The following is a 26,323-nucleotide window of genomic DNA, read 5'->3' as shown; positions in this document are numbered from 1 at the left end:
CGATTGGTCTCACTCACTTCCCCCTCGGCTTCCCCCCTGTGGCTTCCGATGCTCCGCCCCTGGCGGAGGGACTCGATGCGGTTGCTAAGATACACTGTACGCCGAATGGGATCTCTGCGCATGCGGAAGGAGAGATTGGCGTGTGCTTTCCGCGAACTACGGTGGCCCGGAAGGTGCTGCTGTTCGTTCGAATGGCGGTGAGAAGGCTGAGTCTCCCAAGGCCGATCTCCCGCAGGTAACTAGGAGTGGCAGCGGAGCTCGGCGGCGGGGAAGGCGTGTGTGCGGCCGACTGAGAGGCTGGTCCAGGGGTCTAAGGTTGGGGAGGCGGCAGTCCCCAGGAAGCGAGGAAGGGGACGCCAAGTGCCGCAGCTCCGCCTCAGCGCTCTTAAGACGAGGGTGCCGGGTCCGCGGCTCATCTTTCGGTCCCTGAGGCCCATTAGCTACCAGGCTGGGCTTGCCTCTCCCGGTGAGGAAAAGAGGACTTTTTGGGATGGCGGTGACGCTTCAAGAGCTTTCCTGCAAGGACAGCGACCCTCACGGATTTCTGACGATGAAGGGGAAAGGAGAATGGAAAATACGCGAGATGGACAAGCTTATTGAGTGCATGTATTCATTTAGCAAGTGTTTATTGGCCGGGCACTGTTTTAGCCGTTAGGGAGACAACAGTGAACAAGGTAGTTGCAATCACTTGTCCTCGTGGAGCTTTCGCTTTAACAGGGGAGACAAAATTATCACGTAGGGTTAGGTTATATAAAGGAAGTCAAGGAGAATAAGAGGATCGAGTTTGACTAGGACGTGTTGGCTGTTTTAGATAGGTAGTCAGGAAAGGTCTCTGAGGAAGTGACATTTGAGCAGCGATCTGAATGAGGAGGAACCAACCAAGGCGAGATCTGGGGTGTGGGGGGAGGGGAGGAGGAGGGAAGAATTTTGCAAGCAGGTAGAATCAACAGGGCGAAGCCTCCGATGCTGGAATAACCTTTGCTGTTTAACAGAAACTGCAAGAAAGAAGACCAGCGTAGTCAAGCGGAGTGAGTAAGAGGGAGAATGATTGGTATTAAGATTGGGGATGTTGGGACAGGTGGCCGATCTTTGCAGGACCTTGTAAGCTATGGTAGAGAAGTTACAGTATCGTATTTATGTTTTGAAAAGATCACTGGCCGACTGCTCAATAGAACGTACTAGCTAGAGCCGGGGTACTGCAAATGTGGAAGGCTATTATAGTAACCCAAACAAGCGCTGCCATTATTTTAAACTGAGTCATCCAATACACCAGACATTTGGCTACCACCAATGTCCACATGGAATGGCCTACTCAATTATGTAAAGGAAGTAATTTAATGTATCCATTGCTTTTATGTAATGAGATATGTTAAGATGTTGTGTGGCAGATGGGGGTCACTGCAAACACTTTCAATTTGTCCCTCTGATGTTTTCTTTTACACTATCACTCATTCAAGAATACATGTTTTGGTGCTTTCCTCATGTGCTACCTATTGGCCTATATAAGCAAACAGCTCAGTCCTGCCCAGGGAAGCTCATAGTCAAAGTGTGGGGAAACCAAACTAGAAAATAATTATAGACAATGCAGTGAGATAAATACTGTAGTATAGGCTGAAGGAGCACTTGGCAGGGCCCCCTAATCCTGAGTTGGATATGTAAAAGGCTTCCCTGGGACTGCAGGTTTTCAAATTAGAGGTTGAGAGTGGGAGGGAGAAGGTTGAATGTGGCTTCGAAAGAATGTGCCAAGAAAGCTTGGGAACCCTTAAAGTGCACAGTTTCTGAGGACTTTAGAGAAAGCCTGTAGCTTAGTTTGTGGGGCAGATTAATGAGGGAATTCCAAGAGGCAGATCTTGAAGGACTTGCTGTGTCCAGGGGGTTGGACTTTATCCTAAAGAGAGTGAAGAGGTTTTTCAGAAGAAAGGGGGTGTAGGGTGGGCTAAGAAACAACCATTTAGCAAGAAATCTGTTGGTTGTCTGGGGTAGAAGTGGTGTACTGCAGTAGTACCAGTGAGGGTGGAGAGAAGTGGGCTGAGGAAGGGTCCAGAAAGATGTCCAGATTTCTAGCTTCGGTGCCTAGGAGATAACAGTCACCATAAACTGAGGTAGAAGAAAACAACATGGAGATAGTAATTGAAGACACAGAGAGTCCATGAAATTGCACTAAGAAGAGAGAGGATATGGAGGATTGAACACTTAAAGATCCCAACATTTTTCCCCCTTATTGAGAAATAATTGATACACATCACTGTATCAGTTTAAGGCATACAGCATGATGGTTGATTTACATTTATTGTGAAATGATTGCCACAGTAGGTTCAGCTAACATCCGTCCTCTCCTACAGACATAATAAAAAGAAATGAAAGAAGAAAAAGGGAAAAATTTTTTTTCTTGTGGTGAAAACTCTTAGGATTTACTCTCTTAGCAGCTTTCCTGGGTATCCTACAGCTGTGTCAGCAATAGTCGTGTTGTACCTTACATCCCTAGTACTTATTTAACTTATAGTTGGAAGTCTGTACCTCTTGGCCACCCTCCCCCAGGTCCCCCACCACCCCACCCTCTGCCTTTGATAACCACAAGTTTGATCTCTTTTACTATGAGTTTGGGTTTGTTTTTTGTTTATTTAGATTCCCACATGAAGTGAGATCATACAGTATTTGCCTTTTTCTGACTAATTTAACTTAGCATAATGCCTTCAAGGTCCATCCATGTTGTTACAAATGGAATGATTTCCTCATTTTTTATGGCCGAATAATATTCTATCGTATGTACATACCACAGCTTTTTCATCCACTTAGGTCGTTTCCATGTCTTGGTTATTATAAATAATGCTGTTAGGAACATGAGGGTGCAGGTGTGTTTTCAGGTTAGCGTTTTTGATTCTTTTGGATATATCCTCAGAAGTGGAATTGCCGTTATCATATGGTAGTTCTATTAATTTTTTAAGGCTCCTCCATATTGCTTCCCATAGTGACTGCATGAATTTACATTGCCACCAGCAGTGCACAAGGATTCCCTTTTCTCCACATCTTTCCAGCATTTGTTGTCTCTTTTTGATGATGGTGACTCTTAACAGGTATGAGGTGATGTCTCATTGTAGTTTTAATTTGCATCTTCCTAATGAGTGGTGCTGTTGAGCATCTTTTCATGTACCTTGTTGGCCTTTTATATATCTTCTTTGGAAAAAGGTCTTTTTAGCTCTTGTGCTCATTTGGATTATTTGTGGTTTTTTGTTTTGAGTTGTATGAGTTCTTTATATGTTTTGGGTATTAATCGCTTATCAGATGTATGGTTTGTGAACATTATTTTTTCTATTCCATAGGTTTTCTTTTTATTTTGTTGATGATTTATTCAGCTGTGCAGAAGCTTTTTGGTTGGATATAGTTCTACTTACTTATTTATTTACTTGCTTATTTATTATTTATTTCTGCCTTTAGAATCACAGCATCTTCATTAATGGGGCAATACACATTAAGTGACCAGTTGGGCTATGATCAGATTTGAACCTATTGTTGCATTAGGCCAAAGCCCAATTTTGAGTTTCTAGCCGACTGGCAAACTGTAGTAGCTTTTCATATAAAGAAAAGCATTTTTTCATTGTAACATTGACCATGGAAGTAATTATTTTTCTGAATTTTCAATATATGGGTTATCTAAAGAAAATCTCGTAAAAGAGATAGTGGCATCTTTTTTATTGTTGTTATCTGCATACAAAGAAGGATTAAATTACTAGCAATTTGTTTTTTAATAATTTTGAAATTGGGTGATGGTAGAATGCCTTCTAATGAATAGATCATGCACTTAAAATTTCTACCTAGTTATTACTTAAGAATATTTTTTAAGAAAATATTTTTTAACATTTTTTTTTTTAAAGATTTTATTTATTTATTTGACACAGAGAGAGAGTTAGTGAGAGCAGGAACACAAGCGGGGGAGTGGGAGAGGGAGAAGCAGGCTTCCCACGGAGCAGGGAGCCCGATGCGGGGCTCGATCCCAGGACCCTGGGATCATGACCTGAGCCGAAGGCAGACGCTTAATGACTGAGCCACACAGGCGCCCCATTTTTTAACATTTTTAAAATACCATTCTGCTCAGTTTTCCGTCTAGGGATTTTTAAAATCAAAGTCCCAATACATTTACATATATATTTAGTTGATGTTAGTGAAATCCTAGGCATATTAACACTTGGGACCAGAAGGCTGATATCTATAGCTGCAATTATTGTATATTTTTTAAAAGATTTTATTTTTTTATTTTAGAGATAGAGTGCAAGCAGGGGGAGGAACAGAGGGAGAGGGACAAGCAGACTCCTTGCTGAGCATGGAGCCCGCCGTGGCTTGATCACAACCTGATGATTTCACAACCCTGAGATCATGACCAGAGCTGAAATCAAGAGTCAGATGCTTAATCGACTGAGCCACCTGAAATTATTCAGGCGCCCCTGAAATTATTATATTTTTTAATTGAACTGTTAATTTTGAGAAATTATAGATTCACGTGCAGTTGTAAGAAATAATACAGAGATATCTTATATACCCTTTGACTCATTTTCTCCAATGGGGCATCTTTCACAACTATTGTACAATATTGTACAATATCACAACCAGGATTAGTATAATCCACTGATCCTGTTCAGATTTCCTGTTTTTACTTCTGTTCATTTATCTGTGTGTATATTTAGTTTTATGCAATTTTTATCACATATGTAGGTTAGTGTTGCCTTCACTAGTTCCATGATCACAAGGATCCCTTGTATTGGCCTTTATAACCCTACCCACCAAGTGGCGGGGGCGGGAGGGGGCTCCCTAACCTCTGGCAACCACTAATCTCTTCTCCATCTCTCTAATTTTGTCATTTCAAGAATGGAACCACACAACATGCAACCTTCTGAGACTGGCTTTTTTCTCTTAGCATAATCCCCTAAGAACTATCCAAATTATTGCATGCATCAATAGTTCTTTCCTTATTGCTGTGTAGTATACCATTCATGCACTGAAGGACATCTGGGTTATCTCGTTTTTTGCTATTATGAATGAACCTGCCGTGAACTCTCATATGCAGGTTTTTGTGTGACTGTAAGTCTTCATTTTACTGGAATAACTGCTCAGGTATGTAATTACTAGGTCATACGGTAGTTGCATATTTAGTTTCTTATTTTGCTTTAAAGATTTTATTTTTTTAGAGCAGTTTTAGGTTATTGTAAAATACAGAAATTTCCTGTATATTTCCTGCCCCTCCACATGCATAGCCCTCCCCTGCGTTATCAACATCCCCCCACCAGAGTGGTAACATTTGTTACAATTGATGAACTTACTGTTATCGCCCAAAGTCCATAGTTGATGCTAGGGTTCACTCTTGGTGGTGCACATTCTCTGAGTTTGGACAAACATACAGTGATACATATCCACCATTATAGGATCATACAGAGTCTTTTCACTGCCCTAAAAATCTATGCTTCATCTGTTCATCCCTTTCTAGCAACCATTGATCTTTTTTACTGTCTTTATCGTTTTACCTTTATCAGAACCTCATATAGTTGGAATCATACAGTATATAGCCTTTTCAGATTGGCTTTTTTTACTTAGTACTATGCGGGTGCCTGGGTGGCTCAGTTGGTTAAGCAACTGCCTTCGGCTCAGGTCATGATCCTGGAGTCCCTGGATCGAGTCCCGCATCGGGCTCCCTGCTCAGCAGGGAGTCTGCTTCTCCCTCTGACCCTCCTCCCTCTCATGCTCTCTGTCTCAAATAAATAAATAAAATCTTTAAAAAAAAAAAAAGGAAAAAATACTTAGTACTATGCATTTAAGGTTCCTTCATGTCTTTTCATGGCTCAATAGCTCTTCCTTTTTAGCACTGAATAAATATTCCATTGTCTGAATATACCACAGTTTATCATCCACTGAAGGACATCTTCACTGCTTCCAAATTTTGGAAACTGTGAATAAAGCTGCTCTGTATATCTGTGTGCAGGTTTTTATGTTGACATAAGTTTTCAGCTCCTTTGAGTAAATACCAAGGAGTGCAATTGCTGGAACATATGGTTAAGAGTATGTTTAGTTTTTTAAAGAAACTACCAGACTGTTTTCCAGAGTGACTATACCATTTTATAATCTCACCAGCAACGTAAGAGTAGTCTGGTTCTCCATATCCTCTGCAGAATTTGGTGCCAGTCATTTTTTTTTCCATTATAGTGATAGTAGTATTTACTGTGACTTTAATATACATTTCCCCAGCGGCTAATGTGATTGAACATCTTTTTTGTGCACTTTTCTTGCCATCTGTATTATCCCCTTCAGAGAAAGGTCTGTTCATGTCTCTTGCCCATTTTCTAATTACTACTATTTTTGAAATACTGAGTTTTGAGAAACCTTTATATATTGTAGATACTAACCCTTTGATTATGTGATTAACAAATATCTTCTCTCAGTCTATAACTTGTCTTTTCATGCTCTTTATAGGGTCCTTCACAGAGCAGAAGTTTTTAATTTTGTTGAGCTCTGGTTTATCAATTTTTACTTTTTAGAGACTGCTTTGGGGGCCAAGTTTAAGAACTTTTTGCCTAGCCTTGAATCCTAAAGATTTTTCTCCTGCTTTTTTCTTTTCTCCTAAAATCTTATTTAAGTTTTAAGCCCATGATGCATTTTGAGTTAATTTTTGTAAAAGGTTGAAATTATTTTAAGTGAAGTAAAACCAAGGTCTTAGTCATGCCTTTAAACTGTTGGTGGGCTGATAATCAAAATATGATCTGTGGATAGTTTGGCTTTTCATCCAGGGTTTGATGTAGCTTCTAAAAGTAATTTAATATAAAAATTCAATCAAATAGGATGGCCTGATTAATGTTTGAACCTTTGGTTGCTGAGTGTCTTTTGAAAAAATTGATTTGGTTTGCATTGGGAAGTTGTATAGTAATTGCCTTGAGTTTAGATGTTGTGCAGCATGTGAAAATTATTCTAAGGATGGGTATTCTGATTTACAGTACTATGGGAGAAAATCTAGAAACTGAAAAATTAGACTGTGTGAGTTACTACTTTCACTTAGGAAGCTTGTTAGAAGTCCTCTATTCATCCATTTTCCTGAGACTTAGAGCATCAGAGGAAATTTGAGGAGGACCACAAGCTTTGATATTAGACTTTGTGGGTTCAGATCCTGGCTCTGCCACTTACCTACCTCTGTAACAATCTCTCCTTGCCTTAATTTCCTTATTTGTAAAATAGGTATGATAATTATCCACTTCATAAAGTTGTTGTGAAGCTATTACTCAGAACGGTGTCTGGTACATAGTAGGCACCCAAGAAAGTTTAGCAGTTCTTTTTTCTTTTTCTTTTTTAGATTTTATTTATTTGAGAGAGAGCGCGCGCTCGCCTGTGTGTATGCATGCGAGTTGGGGGAGGGGCAGAGGGCGAAGCGGACTCCCTGCTGAGCAGGGAGCCTGAGGAGGGGCTTGATCCCAGGACCCCGAGATCATGACCTGAGCCTAAGGCAGACGCTTAAGCATCTGAGCCACCCAGGTGCCCCTAAACTTTAGCAATTCTTATTCCTGAAGCATCGACTTTGTGTGAAGATGAGTCGGAATATATTACTTTTATATTAAGACACGTATGCTTCTATTAGGAAAAGAATACACAATTCAAATCATTTATAGTCCTTAAACAGTAAAAGAGAGACTTGAGGTAAATTTTATGTTGTATTGGGTACCCCTTTTGGCTACCTAGTACTCATTCTCCTCTGCCAAGAGGTATTTTCTGAAAAAATCTCTTTGAAAGCGCTACCCATTTCTTATCCTAGTTAGACCTTTCCTAATATTTGTTTCCTTTTCAGGCTAGACAGATCTCTCCCATATATCCAGTGTAGCTGGTTTCAAAACTTGTCTGAGAGGTACACCTTCCTCCAGACCAGCACAGAAAAGAGCTTGAGATCTACTACCCTTGTAACAGACACTTCAGGAAAAAAAGGTGTGGTTGGTCAAATACCCTCGTTCATTTTTTCAGGATTTGTCTTTTCCTTTAATACTTTAATTCCTTTAAAAAAAAAAAAAAAAGCTACAGTTCTCAATAGGCTACCCACAGACATTTGTTTCAATGTAGATTTCTTGGGCCAAAATCAGTATTTTAAAAGATACTGTAATGAGGAAAGATTGATGCTTAGTCATAGTAGAACCAGCCTAGCACCTATCTGGTACCTATTTGGTACCTGTGAAGGGAGGGAAAAATTCTTCCTCTACCTTTCAAGGTCTTCCAGTTAGACTAAGACTTACATCTATATGAGACAGATTAACAGGGAAAAAAAAAAAAAAAAACAGTTTTATTACGTGCGCAAGAGGCCCAGTAATGACAATTGACACCTAAAGAAATGACCAAGACAGGCAGTTTTTATGCTTTTTAGACAGACAATAAATCTGTGAGGAATTGACAGGACAGAGAAAACTTAACTTTGGGTGCTTTAATTAGTAAGGAATTCTTAAGAGAATTTGGATTGTGCTAGTAAATCAGTAAACAGTAAAAACGGTTGTTTATACAGCTTTCCTGGCTCTGAATTTCCTATCTGTGGAGATCAGGTTGTCTCTACCTCCTGATACTGGGAGGACACCTCTTGCATGGGAGATTTATTTCCTGTTTTCAGGGGGACAGAGGAGGGTCTGAGTGTCCTTCCTGCACAGGCTGTCTCTGAAGTAAATTTTATTTAAAATAATCAATGTGCCAGAGTGACACATTTTGGGGCAGCCTGTCCTTGGCACCCTACACCTGCCTGGCATTTGTGGGCCCCAGCTGATGCTTTTCAATCTGATTACTCACAACCACTCTTATCAAAGAACCTGGGTCCTACGATGAAAGAAAATGGCCCATTTCCCCCCTGTAATGCTTGCTTACTTAACTTGCTTGTCTATATATCTATTTATTTATTGGTATTCACTTTAGTCTTGCATGCTGAAATGTTTGAACCATTTGAAATGGCCCTTTTTATAGGTCAAAATTGTTGAATATCCACAGTCTTATTCTCATTCATGGTAAAATTTAAGGACTTAAGATTTATAGAAATACTATTGAAAGTGTTGTGTTTTGTTTTTTTTTTTTAAGATTGATTGATTAATTGATTTGACAGGGAGCACAGGGGGAGGGACAGAGGGAGAGAATCCCAAGCAAACTCCATGCCAAGTGTGCAGCCCTGTGTGGGGCTTGATCCCACAACCCTGAGGTCATGACCTGAGCAAATACCAAGAGTCAGACACCTGACTGACTGAGCCACCCAGCTGCTCCTTAATGGAAGTATTGTTACTGCCATGGCATTGAAATAAAAAGAATTCCATTTGCAGCTAAAAATTATAATAGGCTTGTACATGTGATATTAGTTAAAACCTAAAACAGTCTATTGTCACAGAATATTTGACATATAAAAATGAAATAGTTTATGTCAACTTCAATAAAAGATGTCAATAGTTTTATTGGGAAGAAATGTTACTGTTATAACCAAAATATAAAGTGAAATAAATACACTGGAAGTGGACCCTGAAGTAGAATATGAAAGCTAGTTTCTGTTTGTGGCAGATAAAATTCACCAGACAGGGCGCCTGGGTGGCTCAGTTGGCTAAGCAGCTGCCTTCGGCTCAGGTCATGATCCCAGGATCCTGGGATCGAGCCCCGCATCGGGCTCCCCGCTCAGCGGGAAGCCTGCTTCTCCCTCTCCCTCTGCCTGCCACTCTGCCTACTTGTGCTGTCTCTCTCTCTCTCTCTGTCAAATAAATAAATAAAATCTTAAAAAAAAAAAAATTAACCAGACAATTAAGATGATTTTATTCAGGTTATTGCAACAGGTAGAATGTTCATTAATGGGACACGTCTCAAGAAGGAGGAAATGTGGGGGTTTGTGAAACAAGGGGAGTCAGTGTGGAAGCGTAGAGGTGAGGCCTAGCTGGGAATATGGTGAGCCGTTTCTTGGAACATTAATCATTCTTGCTTTCTGGGAGCACAGTGTTCAGGTAACAGATAACATTGAACACTATCAGATGGAACAAGATTCCCGATAATTAGTTATGTTTCCAAATCATGTGGGATGTTCACAGTTTCAAAAGAGGATTCAGAGAAACTTTACCAGAGAAAGTTTCATTCTTAACTTTAAGTTACAATCTATAGGTTTCTTAAAACTTATTTTTACACTATAGGACAAAAACAAGGCGGTTTTGTCCTGTGAGGGTGATCAGGAATTGAAATTCCTTAGAAGCTAAGCAAGGGGGAAGAGAGGGAGGGGAAAAATAAAGACCAGGGGCAGGTCAGTGGGCCATACTGTAGAAGTGAGACCCAATGTAAGTGACAGCCCTCCTAGGATTCCTCCAGTGAGGACCATGGTTAAAAGATGGACTGGGCATTTATAAATGGGCCGGAGTAGATGGGGAAAGTCCTTGGACTTTATTAAAGGATAAATTGGAAAGGGACAAAGTCATGACCCATACAAAATGAACTTGTATCAGCAATTTTATTTAACTCATTAACTAATGAAAGAACTAGGCAGATGTCACAGCCATTTTAAAGGAAAAGTTAAAGAACCATGAATTTACATGGAGTAAAGGAATGTTGAACTGAGTTTACAAATAGAAGCAAACCTGGCTTTTCCCGCTGAGAGGAGGGTTGACCTTCCACCAGACAATTATCTGCATGTCTATAGACAAGAATTATTTGCATTGCCATCAGCAATCAACAAATTTACAAAGGTGTGAAATAGCTCAAAGGCAATGAAAGGCCTGAGCCCCAAAGGATCATATAATTCCCAGAGGCTCAGCATTTCAATGGAAGGATATTCAGTAATCTCTAGCTTCTGCCAGTCTTAAATTTCTCCCAGCCACGCTTGCTCTATAGTAACTACATTAATACTTGTATGACCTATAATATTTCCTCTAATACTCATCTATCAGTGATTGTCCATATTCCTTGCTTTATAAGCCACGTCTGACCGTAAGCGTCCTTTCCCTTCTCCTCACTCTTGCTGGTCTCTATCACGTCAGAGTCCGTCCGGGACAGCGGGCGTATCTAAAGTTGTATCCAGCTACGAGGACAGTGTGCTCACGTTTGGATTATTTTCGGTTAACATTTTGTCTTTTTCTTGGCGTTTTTCATTTTTTATTTAATGTTGAAAGTGCTGGCAAAGGATCTTCCTATTATTTAATTTTAAGTTGTGAATTAATCATCAATAAGCACAGTAGTTTGACCACACAGCCATCTAACTAGGTTTTCATCTGTAAGTTGAAGGTGAAGGTTAATTAATTGGAGGTGGCCCTGTGGGTGTCAGCCTGCATGGTTATGCCCCCGACCCCCGCCAAGGGAGGTATTCCTGGCATCTAGTGGGCAGAGGCCAGGAATGCTGCTGAACTTCCTACAATGCACAGGCCAGCTCCCCCACAACAAAATTACCCAGCCCCTAAAGTCAGTAGTGCCAAGATTGAGAGGCCCTCATGGCCCATCGAAAAATGTTAGAGGAAAGGTAAAGTTTCTGCTCTGATAAAATTAAAAATAAATTTATGGTCTTAAATCTGTATGGAAAACATCCATTTCATTTTTACAGTCTTAAGATAATGTTCTTATTACCAGTTTTCCATTTTAGAAATTAAGCAATCAGTATTACCTTTATTTAACTTGAGGGCGAAATGATTAAGTGAAAATAGATGCCTTTCCCCTGTAATATGATGTATATGATGCTAATTTTAAAATTACTGTTCCTATTTTAGGTTTTACCGAAGAAATATCTTACAGATTTGTTGCATTTCTGAGATTAATATTTACAGTTTGGAGTTGTCAGCTTTCTCATGAGATATATTTTGGCAGTCCCAATGGAAGCTTTCTTTGACGTTTTAGAACAATTATACAAGAAGGTACTTCTGGGAGCCACACTTGAAAATGAGAACCATGATTACATCTTTTATCTCAACCCAGCATCTTTGGATCAAGATTGCTCTACAGCCGCCTCTTCAGAATGCCCAAACCCCCATGGAGTCCAGGACAAGCATCAGCCATCCTCTGCCAATTTGGCTACCATTTCTGCAGTGCCTGTGTGTTTGAAGAAACACTCGCCGATACGCAGCGCCCGGGAAGTAATGCTCCTTCAGTTAACAGTAATCAAAGTGATGATAACCAGAATATTGTCTGTTGAAACTGACTTCCGTGCGAAGGAGAAATACAGAGATACAATTAAAGTTCTTTTAAAATCATCTGACATCGATTCTAAATTAGTAAGCCATTTGTTTTCTGTGGGTTTTTTGTTGTTGTTTTGGGGGTTTTTCTTTAGATCTAGGTTTTTAAAACAAAAGTTTTAAAAACATTCAGTAATAGTGGGTAAATTTATTTGCTTTCCCGTAGACCTGTATGTTCCAAAACTCGGATAAATTGTTATCTCACATGGCTGCAAAGTGCCTTGCACTACTTCTGTATTTCCAATTGAGAGAAAAGGTAAGATAAGTAATCAAGTTATGCTGTTTTCTTTCATAGTTTCTTTAAAATTGTTCTTTGGCATTCAATTTTACCCTTCAAATGTTTGTATCAATAAAATGTTCGCTCTTTTAATAACGTATAAATCCATAAAAGTGTAAGAATGGAGTAGTAATATATTAGTGACTTGTATCAAAGATTAGAGTCTTAAATATGTCATAAGTCATTATAAATCAGATTCTTCACCTGAAGGATGGGTTTCAAGTCAGTCTATAACTTCTTCAGTTTCTCAAAGGAGCAGGTAGGCCTGCTTCCCTTTCTCCAAAAAAAGATTTAGGAGCCTCTGCTGGAGACCAAGACCATTTTTACAGGTTCAATATAAATAAATTCTAAGAATGGTCCTAAGCGTGATGAAAAAACTACAAACAAATTGAGCATCGGATTTTTCTCTTATCTCTGCATTAGTTAATAAATGTAAGCATCTACCGATTTATTTAAGCTATAATTACTTATTCCTTTCTCAAAGTAACATTTTTTTCTAAATACAAAAAGATGGCATTAGTAGTGGAAAATTTGGGAAATGAGAGAAAGTATAAAGAACAAAATAAAAATCACACGTCTTTCCACCACCTAGAAATAATGACTGCTAATATTTTCATGTTCCCTGTTGAGCCTTTATTTCTATGGCACATTGAATTTTTTTACTTATAGAATATTAGGATATTTGTGTCTTTCTTGTTTTACCAAATACTAGACTTTTTTTTTTTTTTTAAGATTTTATTTATTTATTTGAGAGAGAGAGAATGAGAGACAGAGAGCATGAGAAGGAGGAAGGTCAGAGGGAGAAGCAGACTCCCTGCTGAGCAGAGAGCCCGATGCGGGACTCGATCCCAGGACTCCAGGATCATGACCCGAGCCGAAGGCAGTCGCTTAACCAACTGAGCCACCCAGGCGCCCTAGACTTTTTTTTTGCAAGGGAGTAAACAATGTTATATAGAGTTGTACTGTATATAATAGGTAATTTGCAATTGTAAAGAAAATTTTCTATTATAACTTGCTACTTTTTGTTTTCTCACTTGTAGATAACATTTAGTAATTCCTGGATTGCTTTTTGCCAAAAAAATCTTTCTGAATACCCTGAAAATGAGAAAGCAGTATACTGCCTCTGGACCCTTACTGTTATAATAAAAGAAATCTTTAAAGATACATGTTCACAAAAAACAGGTACAAATTATGGTTCCCCATAAATGTCATTCTTTTGCTCCCAAGGAACATTATGTTTCTTTTTTTAAGATTTTATTATTTGACAGAGAGAGACACAGCGAGAGAGGGAGCACAAGCAGGGGCGGGTGGGAGAGGGAGAAGCAGGCTTTCCGGTGATCAGGGAGCCCGATGCGGGGCTCGATCCCAGGACCCTGGGATCATGATCTGAGCCGAAGGCAGACGCTTAACGACTGAGCCACCCAGGCGCCCCGGAACATTATGTTTATAATGAAGATTAAAACTTACTTTACAGCATCTGATCTGTCCTGAAGTATGAAAAACTAAATAATCTCACTCCAAATTTTTTGACTGAAGACTATAATTATTAGGCAAAAATTAAAGCTATTATATGTCCCTTTTGATATTTGTAAAATGGATAATTAACTGTGGTTATTAGCTGTTATTCTTCTGCTTGTTTCAAGTTTTTATTTAAATTCTAATTAAAATATAGTGTAATATTGATTTCAGGAGTAGAATTTAGTGATTGATCACTTACAAATAACACCCGTCCTCATCACAAGTGTCCTCCTTAATCTCCATCACCCATTTAACCTATCCTCCCTGCCCACCTCCCCTCCAGCAACCATCGGTTTGTTCTCTGTACTTAAGAGTCTGTTTTCTGGGGGCACCTGGGTGGCTGAGTCAGTTAAGTGTCTGCCTTCGGCTTGGGTAATGATCCCAGGGTCCTGGGATCAGGTCCCACGTCTGGCTCTCTGCTCAGCTGGGAGCCTGCCTCTTCCTCTCCCTCTGCCTGTCGCTCTGCCTACTTGTGCTCTCTCTATCTCTCTCTCTCTCTCTGCCAAATAAATAAATAAGATCTTTAAAAAAAAAAAAAGAGTCCATTTTCTGGTTCCCTCTTTTTTTTTTCCCTCCATGTTCATCTGTTTTGTTTCTTAAATTCCACATATGAGTAAAATCATACGGTATTTGTCTTTCTCTGACTGACTTATTTCACTTAGCATAACATACTCGAGCTCCATCCATGTCATTGCAAATGGCAAGATTTCATTCTTTTTCATGGCTGAGTAATACTCTATTGTGTGTGTGTGTGTGTGTGTGTGTATTATATATTAGCTGTTATTTTGTGTATCTTCATTTGTTCACATTAAACAGTCCACATCCATTTTTTCATCTTGTAAAGTGATAATATTTATAAAAATTGAATTGTAAATTGTGTTTTAAGAAGCCTTCACTTTTGGGCGCCTGGGTGGCTCAGTCATTAAGCGTCTGCCTTCGGCTCAGGTCATGATCCCAGGGTCCTGGGATCGAGCCCCGCATCGGGCTCCCTGCTCCACGGGAGGCCTGCTTCTCCCTCTCCCACTCCCCCTGCTTGTGTTTCCTCTCTCGTTGTGTCTCTCTCTGTCAAATAAATAAAAATCTTAAAAAAAAAAAAAAAGAAGCCTTCACTTTTCCTCTTGTTTATAATTACTGTTTTTATCATTGCAGAAATTTTAAAGCAGTTCTTGACTCCTTTTGACACTATTTTTGAAGTTTTTTACAATTCGTTATTTTCTCAGCATTTTGAAAGCTGCCAAGATACCTCTAAAATAATAAACAGCTTGATATGTTTCCTGGAATTACTTGAACTTCTTATAGCTTCCAGAATCCATCTGAAGCTACATTTCACTTGCCAGAGGATTTTATTTTTGAAACCTTCTTGTGTGCTAGATGTTATTACCTGGCCTGTTCAGGCTTTTGTCAAAAGGAAGTTCATCATATTCATCAAAAAGTGCCTACTCTGGAAAGTGGGCGAAGACCTTTGTCGGGGATCTAGCCCTGTCCTAATGCCACCAGATCGGCATTTAGATGTAGATATGTTGGCTTTAGCTGATGCTGTTTTGCGAGCTGTGGATTTGGGCTTATTGAGGACGTTGTCTGTCCATGGAAAACCTCCCTGCTTTGGTGGAGATGAAATTCAACCTACATGTGAGCGTGTCCCTGGTCCAGATCATGTTATTCTCAGAGCAGCAAGCCTACTTATCATTAAATCCGTAGAAATCAAGTTTCAAAGTTGTGCTTCAGCAGATGAAATGAAAGGTAATTCTCTGAACTCCTTTTGTGTGCAAAGTAATGAGTAATTGTTTACTGATATAAAGTAATTAATAATTTTCAAATCTCAGGACTGTAACTCCACTAATTAAATCTACATGTTATAATTTATTACATTTTCTTTTAAAAAAGAAAAATTAGAATTACACAAGAAACATGTCAACATTTCGTGGGCTAAACTGAATTTGTACATTTTGTGGGCTAAACTGAATTTGTATGGCATAATTAATGATTAAGGTTAAAAATAAAGAGGTGCTATTGAGCACCTCAAAGCAAGTGATATAAGTCAGTTCAAATATTTGTAGTATTTCATTCATATTTTCCTTCAGAAAATTGGGTAACGTAGATTATCAATAACTAGAAAGTGAATTAAAACTAACGTGAGAAGTTACATTGATTAAGAAATTGTTGCATATAATGTCCAGGATCTTAACTAAGTCCAAAGACAACTGTTTAAAGTAGGATATTCAATTTAGGTTTTGGGGAAGACATGTCCTCCATTTCATCTGCTAAAAAGGAATAGTAGACTTCCCTAAACAAGCGGCATATAGTTTTAGTGAAAGGTTTGAACTGTAAGCAGCTACTTTCTTGAATTGCTTTGAATGTCATTTACCTTGTAATTACCACACACTAGATATCATTCTTTGCAGTTATAATTTAAAACACTAGGTGGCATATGTTCTATAATTCAGAGTTTTATTTATTTAAAGATTTTATTTATTTGAGAGAGAGAATGAGAGAGACAGAGAGCACATGAGAGGGGGGAGGGTCAGAGGGAGAAGCAGGCTCCCTGCCGAGCAGGGAGCCCGATGCTGGACTCGATCCTGGGACTCCAGGATCATGACCTGAGCCGAAGGCAGTCACTTAACCAACTGAGCCACCCAGGTGCCCCAATTCAGAGTTTTAAATTACAGTTAAAACTCCCCAAAACCTTTTTTGGTTTTTATGCTTAATAGTTGTGCTTTCTTTTAATACTTAAACAAAAAAAAAACTTTCCTGTTATTTTAAAGGCAAAATGATTTTGCTTGGCCACACTGTTGCCTCTAGTAACAAATAGCTGTGGCATCCAGTGAAGTGATGTCTTTTGTCTACTACTTATTCATTTATTTATATACTTTTAGCAAGAATTCATGTAACTCTAGTTTCTCCAAAATAGTTATCTGGTACTTGCAGTGAATAGATGATATTCACTCACTCAAGAGTATACATTTTAATTGTATCCTCTGACATTCAGTTTTCCTAATTTGCAAAGTAGAGATAATCCCTAACTCATAGGCTTTTTGAAAGTGTGAATTATGATAATCCATGTTGGAGTATTTGAGATGCCTATATATAAAATTATAATACGATGTTAATGTATTCATAAGCAGTTGCCCGCTCTTTGAAATTTGCATTTGTTGAAGTTGATTTACAGAGTTTCATGTGTGAGTTACTGACCTTCTTAAAGCCTCACCTTCAGCCCTCCCTTCAGTCACACAATCTATGTGAGTGGATCTCCAAGGTCTTCATAGAACAAGACGATGACATGCTGGAGGCTGCCAAAGCGTCACTGGGCATCTACCTAAAGTTGACCAGGCTAGTATATTTTAAAGTAATTTTACTAACTACGTGCCAGAAAAGCAGAAAACATTTTTAATAATGTGCTGGACATACTGTTTACTTTCCATCATTAAGGGGAAAAAAAAAAATCCGTAACAATCTTGTGGTTTCCTTGTAAGTTCCAATTCCTTGCTTTAACCCTGTCCTACATGAAAATGAGATTACATTTGAGTTCTCATTATGAAAACTTGGCTGGGTAGGCAGATCTGGGGGAGTAGAACTAGACCGGGGGGGCGGGGGTGCTAGAAAGCACAGGTTCTGGTTTAGCTTCATCCGGTTTACCTACGTGAGCAGGAGTAAGCTTGTACCATTGTCCGAACCTTCATTTAATCGATGTTCTAAAATGCTTTTCACCCCCAAGACTTAACTTTTCCACCATGAGCTTCAGTGTGGTGATTTTTGCCTTTTTAAGTAACCAAAGCAGCAGCTCAGTATTTTCATTTTATTATACGGTTGCATGGGGGCTGATAGCCACTTGAGGCAGGTCTCTGAGGTTGATCATGAAGCTGTGTTACTGATGACATGGCGTGCTGAGCCTGTTCCTGCTTTATTAAAGCGGCTGTACATGGGGTCATATCATCCTGTGGCAAATATCTGTAAATGGTTATGAAGCTTGTAACTAATGACCTTTTACACTGTTTCTGCTCGACTTTATTAAAACCCTCAAGTATTTGCTTGATTTCCATTTCTGTCTTGGCATCAGAGGAAGGGCTTTCTTACTAATGCCCGACAGCTCAGTGCGGTGCTGCCAGGTCGTACTTGTGTTATGGCCCTGTGCAGTGGCTGCTTTCGGACTCTTAAGTGTTTGCAGCCAATTTTCAAAAGGTTCTAATCAAGAACACAGAATGCCTGCATGTGATTTGAATTAGGCTCCCAAACGGTGAGATACAAAGTCAGTCTGAAAACGCGCATGCCTGTTAGCTGATTAGAATAGATCTTAGTTGTACTCAGAGCTGACTCCTTACTGCTCAGGGAAGAGGAAGCCTCTGAATTAAATCTCTAACATTCTTCACTTCAGTGTGTCCAGAGAGGCATGTGCTCATGCCATTTGTATTTTTTTTTTTAATGTAACTTTTTTAGTTAAGATTGGTTGTAAAGGATAGAAACCAACACAGACTAAGCAAAAACAAACAAACAAACAAACAAAAAGGCATTTATTAGCTCACAGTTAGAAATTCATTCCAAGGGGCTTGTGGGCATCAGAGATCACTGAATATACACTGTATGTACAGGGATTCGATCATATTGTTGATCATTGCTCTTTTCCCGTATCTTGCAACTCTGAATTCATTCTCAGGCGGGGCTTCCAGCAGTGCCTGGCTTGCGGCAGCCTTACAGTGTCATCTTTAATATCTCCAGCAAGAGTCCCGGGGTGGGGGGATCTGATTGGCCCGCTGGGGTCACAGATTCATGTTGGAAGCAGTCATCGTCGCCAGGAGCATGAGGCACTCTGACTGGTCAGTCTAGGTCACGTGCCCACCCCTAGAGGAGAACGTGGAAGGAAAGGAAGGAGGTCACTCTCCAGCCCCATCTTATCCCATGTAATCAGTTACCTGTAGGAATGAGGGAACTCTGATGTCAAAAGACAGGAGGATAGAGGACTTTTGTTCGGCAGACAATAACTAGAACTACTGACATCTGCGGATTTTATGTATTGAGAGATTTATATGGAGTTTGTAGAGGAAGAGATTGTTTTGAATTTTTTTCTCTTAAAATAATGCATATAAAATAATCTGCTAGGTGAATTTGTGGTATGTGAATTATATCTGTTAAAACTATTATTTTTGAAAAAAACTGTTATTTTTGTAAAAAGTCATTAATCTGGGGCCTCTGTGACCTTGATTTTCAGACAATGTAAAGCTACTGAAAGCTCGACTCAAGAAAAAGAAATGTGGAACCATCACACACATGAGTATGGCTATAATCCACACTGTATTTTCTTATTCTTACTGAAAAACATAGGATTTGATTCTTCAGTTCTTCTTGACTTTTTGATTTCATCGGAAACCTGTTTCCTTGAATATTTTGTTAGATATTTAAAATTACTGCAAAAAGACTGGGCTCATTTTTTCACGATTTGCAAGTATTTTGACGTAACCGAATCTAAAGATAGCATAAATATTTGTGGTTGTAGCTCCTCACTTGTCCAAGACAGAAGTAGCAACCAAACAGAACTTAGCCCTTCAGCTGCTCCTGGTAGTCCCAGAAGTGCTCATGCTTCGATCTCCTGGGCTTCTAATGTTTCTTCTGGATCTCTGAGCCATCTTGTGATATCCAAGGAGACCCATGCCACGCTCCAGGCTGATAATCTGCCTCCCCTACGAGCTTCTCAAAGTCTGGTAGATTATGACAGCTCTGATGATTCTGAAGCAGAAGGCACAGACCAGCACTCAGCAAACAGTAAACAAACATCTTTACACCAAGAAGCAATGAAGAAATCTCAGGACCCAGTTGGAACAGGTACGGATAAAAAACAACTTCGCCTAGAGCCTCAATCAAGGCCTCTGGTTCCAAAACAGTCTCATAGTCCCTTCTCTGTTGATTGTGATAGAGTCCCAAATAACGTCTCCAAAGTGGGAATATCTTACACAACACTGAAGTGCTTTGAAGAGCTACAAGGTGCCATTTACCGTTTGCAGAAGAAAAATCTTTTCCCGTATAATGCCACGGCACTTTTGAAGTTGTTAAAACATATTGAGGCAATATATAACGAGAGTATGAACGCTTTGTAAAACAGTAGCATTTTATTTCCAGGAACTGTTTTTCCCTGCTATAAATTGTGCCTTAATGAGATAATCGTAAAAATAAATAAATAAATACCCTCAAAAGCATTTTCTAAATCAAGTCTGTCCTTTTGCCCTTTTCAGAGTAGCCTAGTGACTGACAGAGATACCTCAAATGACAAGTCACCTGATAACGGTTTTATGTCACTTGAAATTTACAGTGGTTCAGACCTAACACAAATTTGAGATGGATATTCTATTAGTTTGCTAGGGCTGCTGTTAACAAATTACCACAAACTCAGTGGCTTAAAACAATGGAAATATATTCTCTTGTAGTTCTGGAGACTAAAAGTCCGTAATCAAAGTGTCAGCTGGGCCATGCTTTCTCTCAAGGCGCTAGGGAAGAATCCTTCCCCTCCTCTTCCTGTCTTCTGGTGATTGCTGGCACTCCTTGGTGTTCTATAACTTGGAGCTGTGTCAGTCCAGTCTCTTCCTCTGTTGTCACGTGAGGTTTTCCCTGTGTGTCTGTATCCAGTTTCCCTCCTGTAGATACCAGCCCTGGATTAGCATCCACTCATCCAGTGTGACCTCATCCTAGCTTGATTACATCGGCAAAGACCCTACCTCCAAATAAAGTCACATTCACGGGTTCTGGGTAGATGTGAATTTTGGGAGGGACACTATTTAACCCAGTATACTTATTATTTCCCTCAGTTATTTACTTGTAATGGGATGTGTAAAAAAATCTTAGCAGGTTTTTTTTAAGAGAGGAGATGAGTTCTCTGTATTTTTAGGTGTATGGTCTATTCTGTGAACATGAGTCTATTCTTTAAAGCAAATTTTTAATCAGTAGATAGTTTTCCTATTTAAAATTGTTGTGAGGGGTGCCTGGGTGGCTCAGTGAGTTAAGTCTGACTCTTGATCTCAGCTCAGGTCTTGATCTCAGGGTCATGAGTTCAGGCCCCACATTGGGCTCCATACTGGGCGTGGAGCCTACTTAAAAAAATAATAAAAATAAGTAAAAATAAATTGTGATATGAATAATTATATTCTGCATTCTTTTTGAGAGGAGGCAGTAAGACTGTGGTAATCAGAACAGGTCAGTACTCATTCAGGTGGAAATGGAAAGATCAGCGGAACTAAATAGAGAATTCCTACTTAAGATAGCAATGAGATGCTAATGGTAGTGGAAATGCAGAGGTCAAAAAGTTTGGTAACAGAGTTGGTATACACTGGGGTAGTTTCTACATAATTTAAGAAACACATTAAAGAAAGTGTATTCAGGAGTATTTGAGGCACATTGTTTACAAAAGCAAAAGATAAATATCTGGTTAAATAAGATAATATATATACTCAGTAGAATACTATATACTTGTGGAAAGAATGAGCTGTATCCATGTTTACATCTGCAGTAAAAAACAAAAGTGAATATATGGGCCTCCCATTTGTTTAAGAAAAGAAGGGAGCAAGTGTAATACACTTATACATTTATATATGCTTTCCTGTGTTTATAAAATATTTATATAAGAATATATGAGAGTCCTAACAGTGGTTACCTTGAGAAACAGATCTAAAGTAAAAGATTTGACTTCTCATTAAATACCTTCTTTTACTTTTTTATTTATTTGTTTTTAACTGGGTACAGAGATTTTTTTTTAAGTGAAAATAAGTTTTTTTCAGAAAAGCAAAAAAACAAACGTGATTCTTTATGCTTCTAAGGGTATACACACGTTGAATGCCTTAAAAGCCATGCATGTACAGATGTGGTTTTGAGCTGTGTTTCTCTATAAGGTTAATAAGGAACCATCAGCCACTTGTTATATCTAAAATGAGGGGAAGGGCCATCTGCGTACGCTGAGTGCTGGTATTTCAGTCTCTGACCCTTGGGTATAAGTCAATTTGTCACACACTCTCAGGAAGCCCTAGTAGTGGTGAAGGTGACTGACGTTGGCTATCCTCAGCCGTTCAGAATATCCAAGAGCTCTTTTGAGTTAGTCTGTAAAGGAACACCAAACTAATGATACTTGCACAATGAGTTCCCAGCCTGTAGCTCCACCTCTTCTTGAAGTGAACACACACGTGTGTCCGAGTGAGCACAAAGTATCATGAGTCTAATTTATTGTTTTAACTAAAAATAGATAAAGAACACATATAAGTATACAGCTTGATGGATATTCATAAACAACATACCTGTGGAACCAGTAACCTCATCAAGAAACTCCTGGCACCCCAGAAATTCTGCCTGGATCCCCTTCTGGTCACTATCCACTTGGAAAGGCAACTATCCCGAATTGGGAAAACATAGACTAAATTTTGCCCGGTTTTGTCTTTATATAAATGGAATCATAGGGTATGTGTTCTTTTATGTCTGACTTCTTGAACATTTTGGGGGAATGGGTTCGAATTTATTTTTTAAATAATTGCCAGATAGCTGCCTTGCAGCTGTTATTAATAACAAAATACTTGTAACACCCCCAAATTGTCTTTGGGACTCCCAGCCTGGGAGGATGGTGAAATTAACAAACTGGTTGAAACAAAATACAGACTCAAAACAGGTTATGCAGGGCCCTTGTGCAATTGGCCCCAACCTGCTTCTCCAGCCTCACCTATCGTTCTCCCCCCACCCACCGTCTTAACAGCACAACCTTTTGTCTTACAGATTCATTCCTCAAGCCCCATCTTTTTTTTTTTTTTTTAAAGATTTTATTTATTTATTCATGAGAGACAGAGAGAGAGAGAGGCAGAGGGAGAAGCAGGCTCCCAAGGAGCAGAGAGCCCGATGCGGGACTCGATCCCAGGACCCTGGGATCATGACCTGAGCCGAAGGCAGACGCTTAACCATCTGAGCCACCCAGGCGCCCCTCCTCAAGCCCCATCTTAAATGCTGGCTCTGTGAAGCCTTCCCCCACTGTTCTGAATCATTGGGTCTTACCTGCTTTCTATTCTCTTAACTGTGTTCTTTCCTGTATTGTAGCATTTGTCACCTATTTTAATCATTAGTCAGTCTTCATGTGCCAAGCTCTTTTTGCATAGTCCCTAGTGGAGAGCATCATGTCTGTCCCATTATAAGCATCCCACAAATGTTGACTCAATGGGAATAGAGCCCTCTCCAAGGACTTGATAATCTCCTGGAGGAGACAGGCGTGCAGAGGCTTACCTTTAACGTTCCCATGGTACTTCCTATGTGCCAGCCACTGTGGTAAGTGCTCTAATAATCCTCACCATAATGTTGGAGGGCAGGTACTATTATAATCCCTGTTTTGCAGATGAGATTAAATAACTAGGCCAAGATTACCCAGCTGATCAAGTGGCAGAGCCAAGAGAATTGATCCAGGCAGTCCGGTTCCAACATCCTCTCATCCTCTTCTTCATGATAAGTTGTGCCAGAAAGGGATATTGCGGGGGGGGGGGGGGGGGGGGGGCGGTCAGATCATCCAGGACCTTTGATAAGGAGTTTGGACTGTTTTATAGGCAATAAGGTTTTTGAGTAAATGACGGGTTTTCTGTTTGGAAAAAAGTGACTTTGGTAGCAATATAGTGGCTAGGTGGACAAGTAGCAAGATTGGAAAGAGTCCTGCAGAAACTCCACTGGAGTTAAGGGCAGTGGAAATGGAACAGGGGCAGCAAGTCCTGGCTGAGTACCTGCATCCAGCTCTCCCTGCAGAGACCCACTGCAACAAGAGTAAAGGAGCCAAAATCAGGAGCAATGAGACACAAGACTGACTTAGCAGACCTAAGAAAACCAAATCCTTAGCTGCAATGGAGAAAAATGAGAAGCATCCTGGTTACCAGGTGGATCCCCCTGAAGACTTTGGAGTGTCAAGTACTACACTGTAAACCAAGGAATGGTTGATTGAAAGCCTATTCGAGAATTATTTCTAGATCCTCTGCCTGATTTCATGTAGTTAAGCCATTGTGCACTCCCTGAATCAGGTACATGAGAAGCTTACTTCCCAGAGAACGTAAAACAGGGTCTCAGGACTGGGGAACACCAGGCACATCTGAGGATAGGCATAGCACACTGAAAATGGGATTAATTAGACAACTGAATGTTGAGAACCACTGCTGTCCCCAGCCTTCTCCCCCAAGAGACCAGATGTCACTTTTCTGAGGAATCTGACCAATCCAAAGAAAAGATCTGAGGATACACTGGAGGGTCCCCCAGAGAAATTTCTCCACCAACTAACCCTACTCTGAAGCCCATGGTCACAAACTGCACCCATGTGCATAGACTTCCTGATGGGCATTTAAATGCCCAACTCTTAAGTATGAGTGAACAGCCAAGGATCATCAAGCATTTGGGGAAACTCTCTAAACATGGAAGAGAAGCCAAAACAAACTAGACAGATAAAGCGGGGAGGAAGTTAGTCTGTGATTATCCTCAGAGATAAGTGGTTGTAAAAGATAATACATTAAAAATAAACTTTGTATAAATGAATAATATGATAGCAGAAATGGAAAATAACAGAAATGTAGTCTAAGTTGAGGAAATCTAGAAAGTACAGCAACACGACAAAGAAACTGGAAGACAGGAGAGCAAAATTATAAGAAAATTCGAGGACCCGTCCACAAGTTTCAATAACTGAATAATGGAAGTTCCAGAAAGAGCAAAAAAAAGACGTGGAAAGTAAACAGTACTAAAGAAATTCAAGAAAATTTTCCAGAACTAAAAGACTTTGCGTCTTAAAACAATGTATGCATATATAACTGAAAACAAACAAACAAAAATCTAAATTTTTAAAAGGGGAGAGAGGATCAACCTGAGACAGGAGCCATTTTTTTACTCGTGTGGCTGAAGCTCCTGATGTTCACAGAAATAAGGAAGTAGAAAGTCTTGTGAGGAAGGAAATGAGTTCAGTTTTCCCCTGAGTGACTTCAGGCTTTCATCAGCACATGTTGATGTCCAGCAGACAGACAGAAGTCCTGTGTTGAAAGAAGGATGGTGCTCAAGCAAACACAGGAGGCAGATGCAGAGAGGTCTGATGAGAATCACGGGGCAAGGCGTGATCACCCTGAGACTAGAGAGAGGAGGGAGAAAAGGCCTAGATAGAAGAAGGAGGAAAGGGAAAGGACAAGGACAGAAGAGCAAGAAATACTCTGAGGAAACTGAGGGTTTAGGCAGGGCTTTGAGAAGGAAAATCCATATGGAGTTGAGTATCTCTGAGAAGAAGCACTGGGTGCTTTGACCCTTAGGTCGCTGTTGGTGAAGTCTGAGAGAGCAATTCTGCACAGGAGAGGAGAGAGGAGAAAACACAAGGACAGTGGTTGTCAACATATGTGTGTTCTCTGTACCATCTGAATAGTGGGATTTTTTGGTGGCATCTTTGAAGTGATAGAAAGGCTGAAAAGCACACCATCCCAAGTCAACAACAATGTGAACACCATCCCCAAAGGTACTGTTCTTCTAGTCGCCAAGCACCTCCTCACGCTCTGGTCTGACCGGCTGTTACTCCTTCCACCTCTTATCAGGCTGCATTCAGCAGACTTGGACGGCCCAGGTGTTGGGAAACTTGACCTAAATACAACTTTAATTGGTCTTGTCATTTATGACAGTGTACAAAGTTGTCTTGCTCTATTAAAATGCCTATTTGAAAACAGTGTTGATAAAATGCCTTTCCTGACTATATTGTCATAGCCCAGAGTAGCAAACCAATTCTAAGTTTTCCTGATTATTCTAAGGATGATGGAACTGAACAACACAAATCAAAGCCTGTAGAGCTAACACCATGGATCTGCTCCTAATTACAAAACTCACTAGGTTATTTTTTAAGATCTGGGAAAAACAGTGATCCCTTCCTCAATTTCCCATTGACACTGGGCTACACCAAGTAGTTTGACGCAACTGTTACTCTGCACTGAATGAAATACATGTTTGTGTATAGCCAGTTATTGCTTGCATTTTTCCTTTTTGGAAACTTTGTTTTCAAAGCAAATACAGTTCTTTGATATTTAGAAGAACTGAGAAATGGCATGTGATCAGGGTACGATTTCTTTCCCAGTGAGAAAGGTTCAGGTATCTTTAGTCTGGTTTGAGACAAGAGTCTACCTAGTCACTGAAAGCCATGGAGTTTCAAACACGCATTTACAACAAAGATATCTTCTAGGACTGGTGCTTGGGATTGTCTGTGGCATCCTGGCAGCCCTTGTGTTTTTTAAGTGCTTTAGGACTCCTATCAGGCACATTTCTCCCTTTAGTCCCATAAAATGAACATACCGGCAGCACATTTAGAATTGCTTATGGCTTTTGGTTTTTTTTAAGTATTTAATAAATTGTAATAAGG

General features: G+C 39.8%; 1 protein-coding gene across 7 annotated transcripts; it reads left to right on the top strand.

The window, feature by feature from the left end:
* Window positions 1-79: 79 nt before the first annotated feature.
* LINS1 (lines homolog 1) lies at window positions 80-25,975 on the top strand. 7 transcript variants are annotated; one of them, XM_045899517.3, is made up of 8 exons: window positions 157-235; window positions 7,817-7,950; window positions 11,712-12,212; window positions 12,340-12,429; window positions 13,491-13,632; window positions 15,118-15,708; window positions 17,124-17,295; window positions 19,169-25,975. In XM_045899517.3, the coding sequence occupies exons 3-8, from the start codon at window positions 11,790-11,792 to the stop codon at window positions 20,049-20,051; spliced, it is 2,301 nt and encodes a 766-aa protein (XP_045755473.1). In that variant the 5' UTR covers window positions 157-235; window positions 7,817-7,950; window positions 11,712-11,789; the 3' UTR covers window positions 20,052-25,975. The 7 variants fall into 7 exon arrangements, with proteins under 7 accessions (XP_045755472.1, XP_064426060.1, XP_045755473.1 ...); XM_064569988.1 differs by lacking the exon at window positions 157-235 and adding an exon at window positions 242-1,028; XM_045899516.3 differs by lacking the exon at window positions 7,817-7,950 and having other exon boundaries at window positions 80-235.
* Window positions 25,976-26,323: the final 348 nt, after the last annotated feature.

This window comes from Mirounga angustirostris, unplaced genomic scaffold (assembly GCF_029215605.1).
Source record: "Mirounga angustirostris isolate CCGP_5_RB_7025 unplaced genomic scaffold, mMirAng1.0.hap1 SCAF_9, whole genome shotgun sequence".
In the NCBI taxonomy this organism is placed as follows: Eukaryota; Metazoa; Chordata; class Mammalia; order Carnivora; family Phocidae; genus Mirounga; species Mirounga angustirostris.
This window is presented reverse-complemented; position numbering and strand designations above follow the sequence as displayed.

Excerpts from the sequence above, each read along its gene's own strand:
- LINS1 (XM_045899516.3), top strand. The coding sequence starts at position 11,790 with ATGAGATATATTTTGGCAGTCCCAATGGAAGCTTTCTTTGACGTTTTA. Across the intron at positions 12,213-12,339 it reads CTGACATCGATTCTAAATTA|ACCTGTATGTTCCAAAACTC; the intron begins GTAAGCCATTTG and ends GCTTTCCCGTAG. Across the intron at positions 13,633-15,117 it reads TACATGTTCACAAAAAACAG|AAATTTTAAAGCAGTTCTTG; the intron begins GTACAAATTATG and ends TTATCATTGCAG.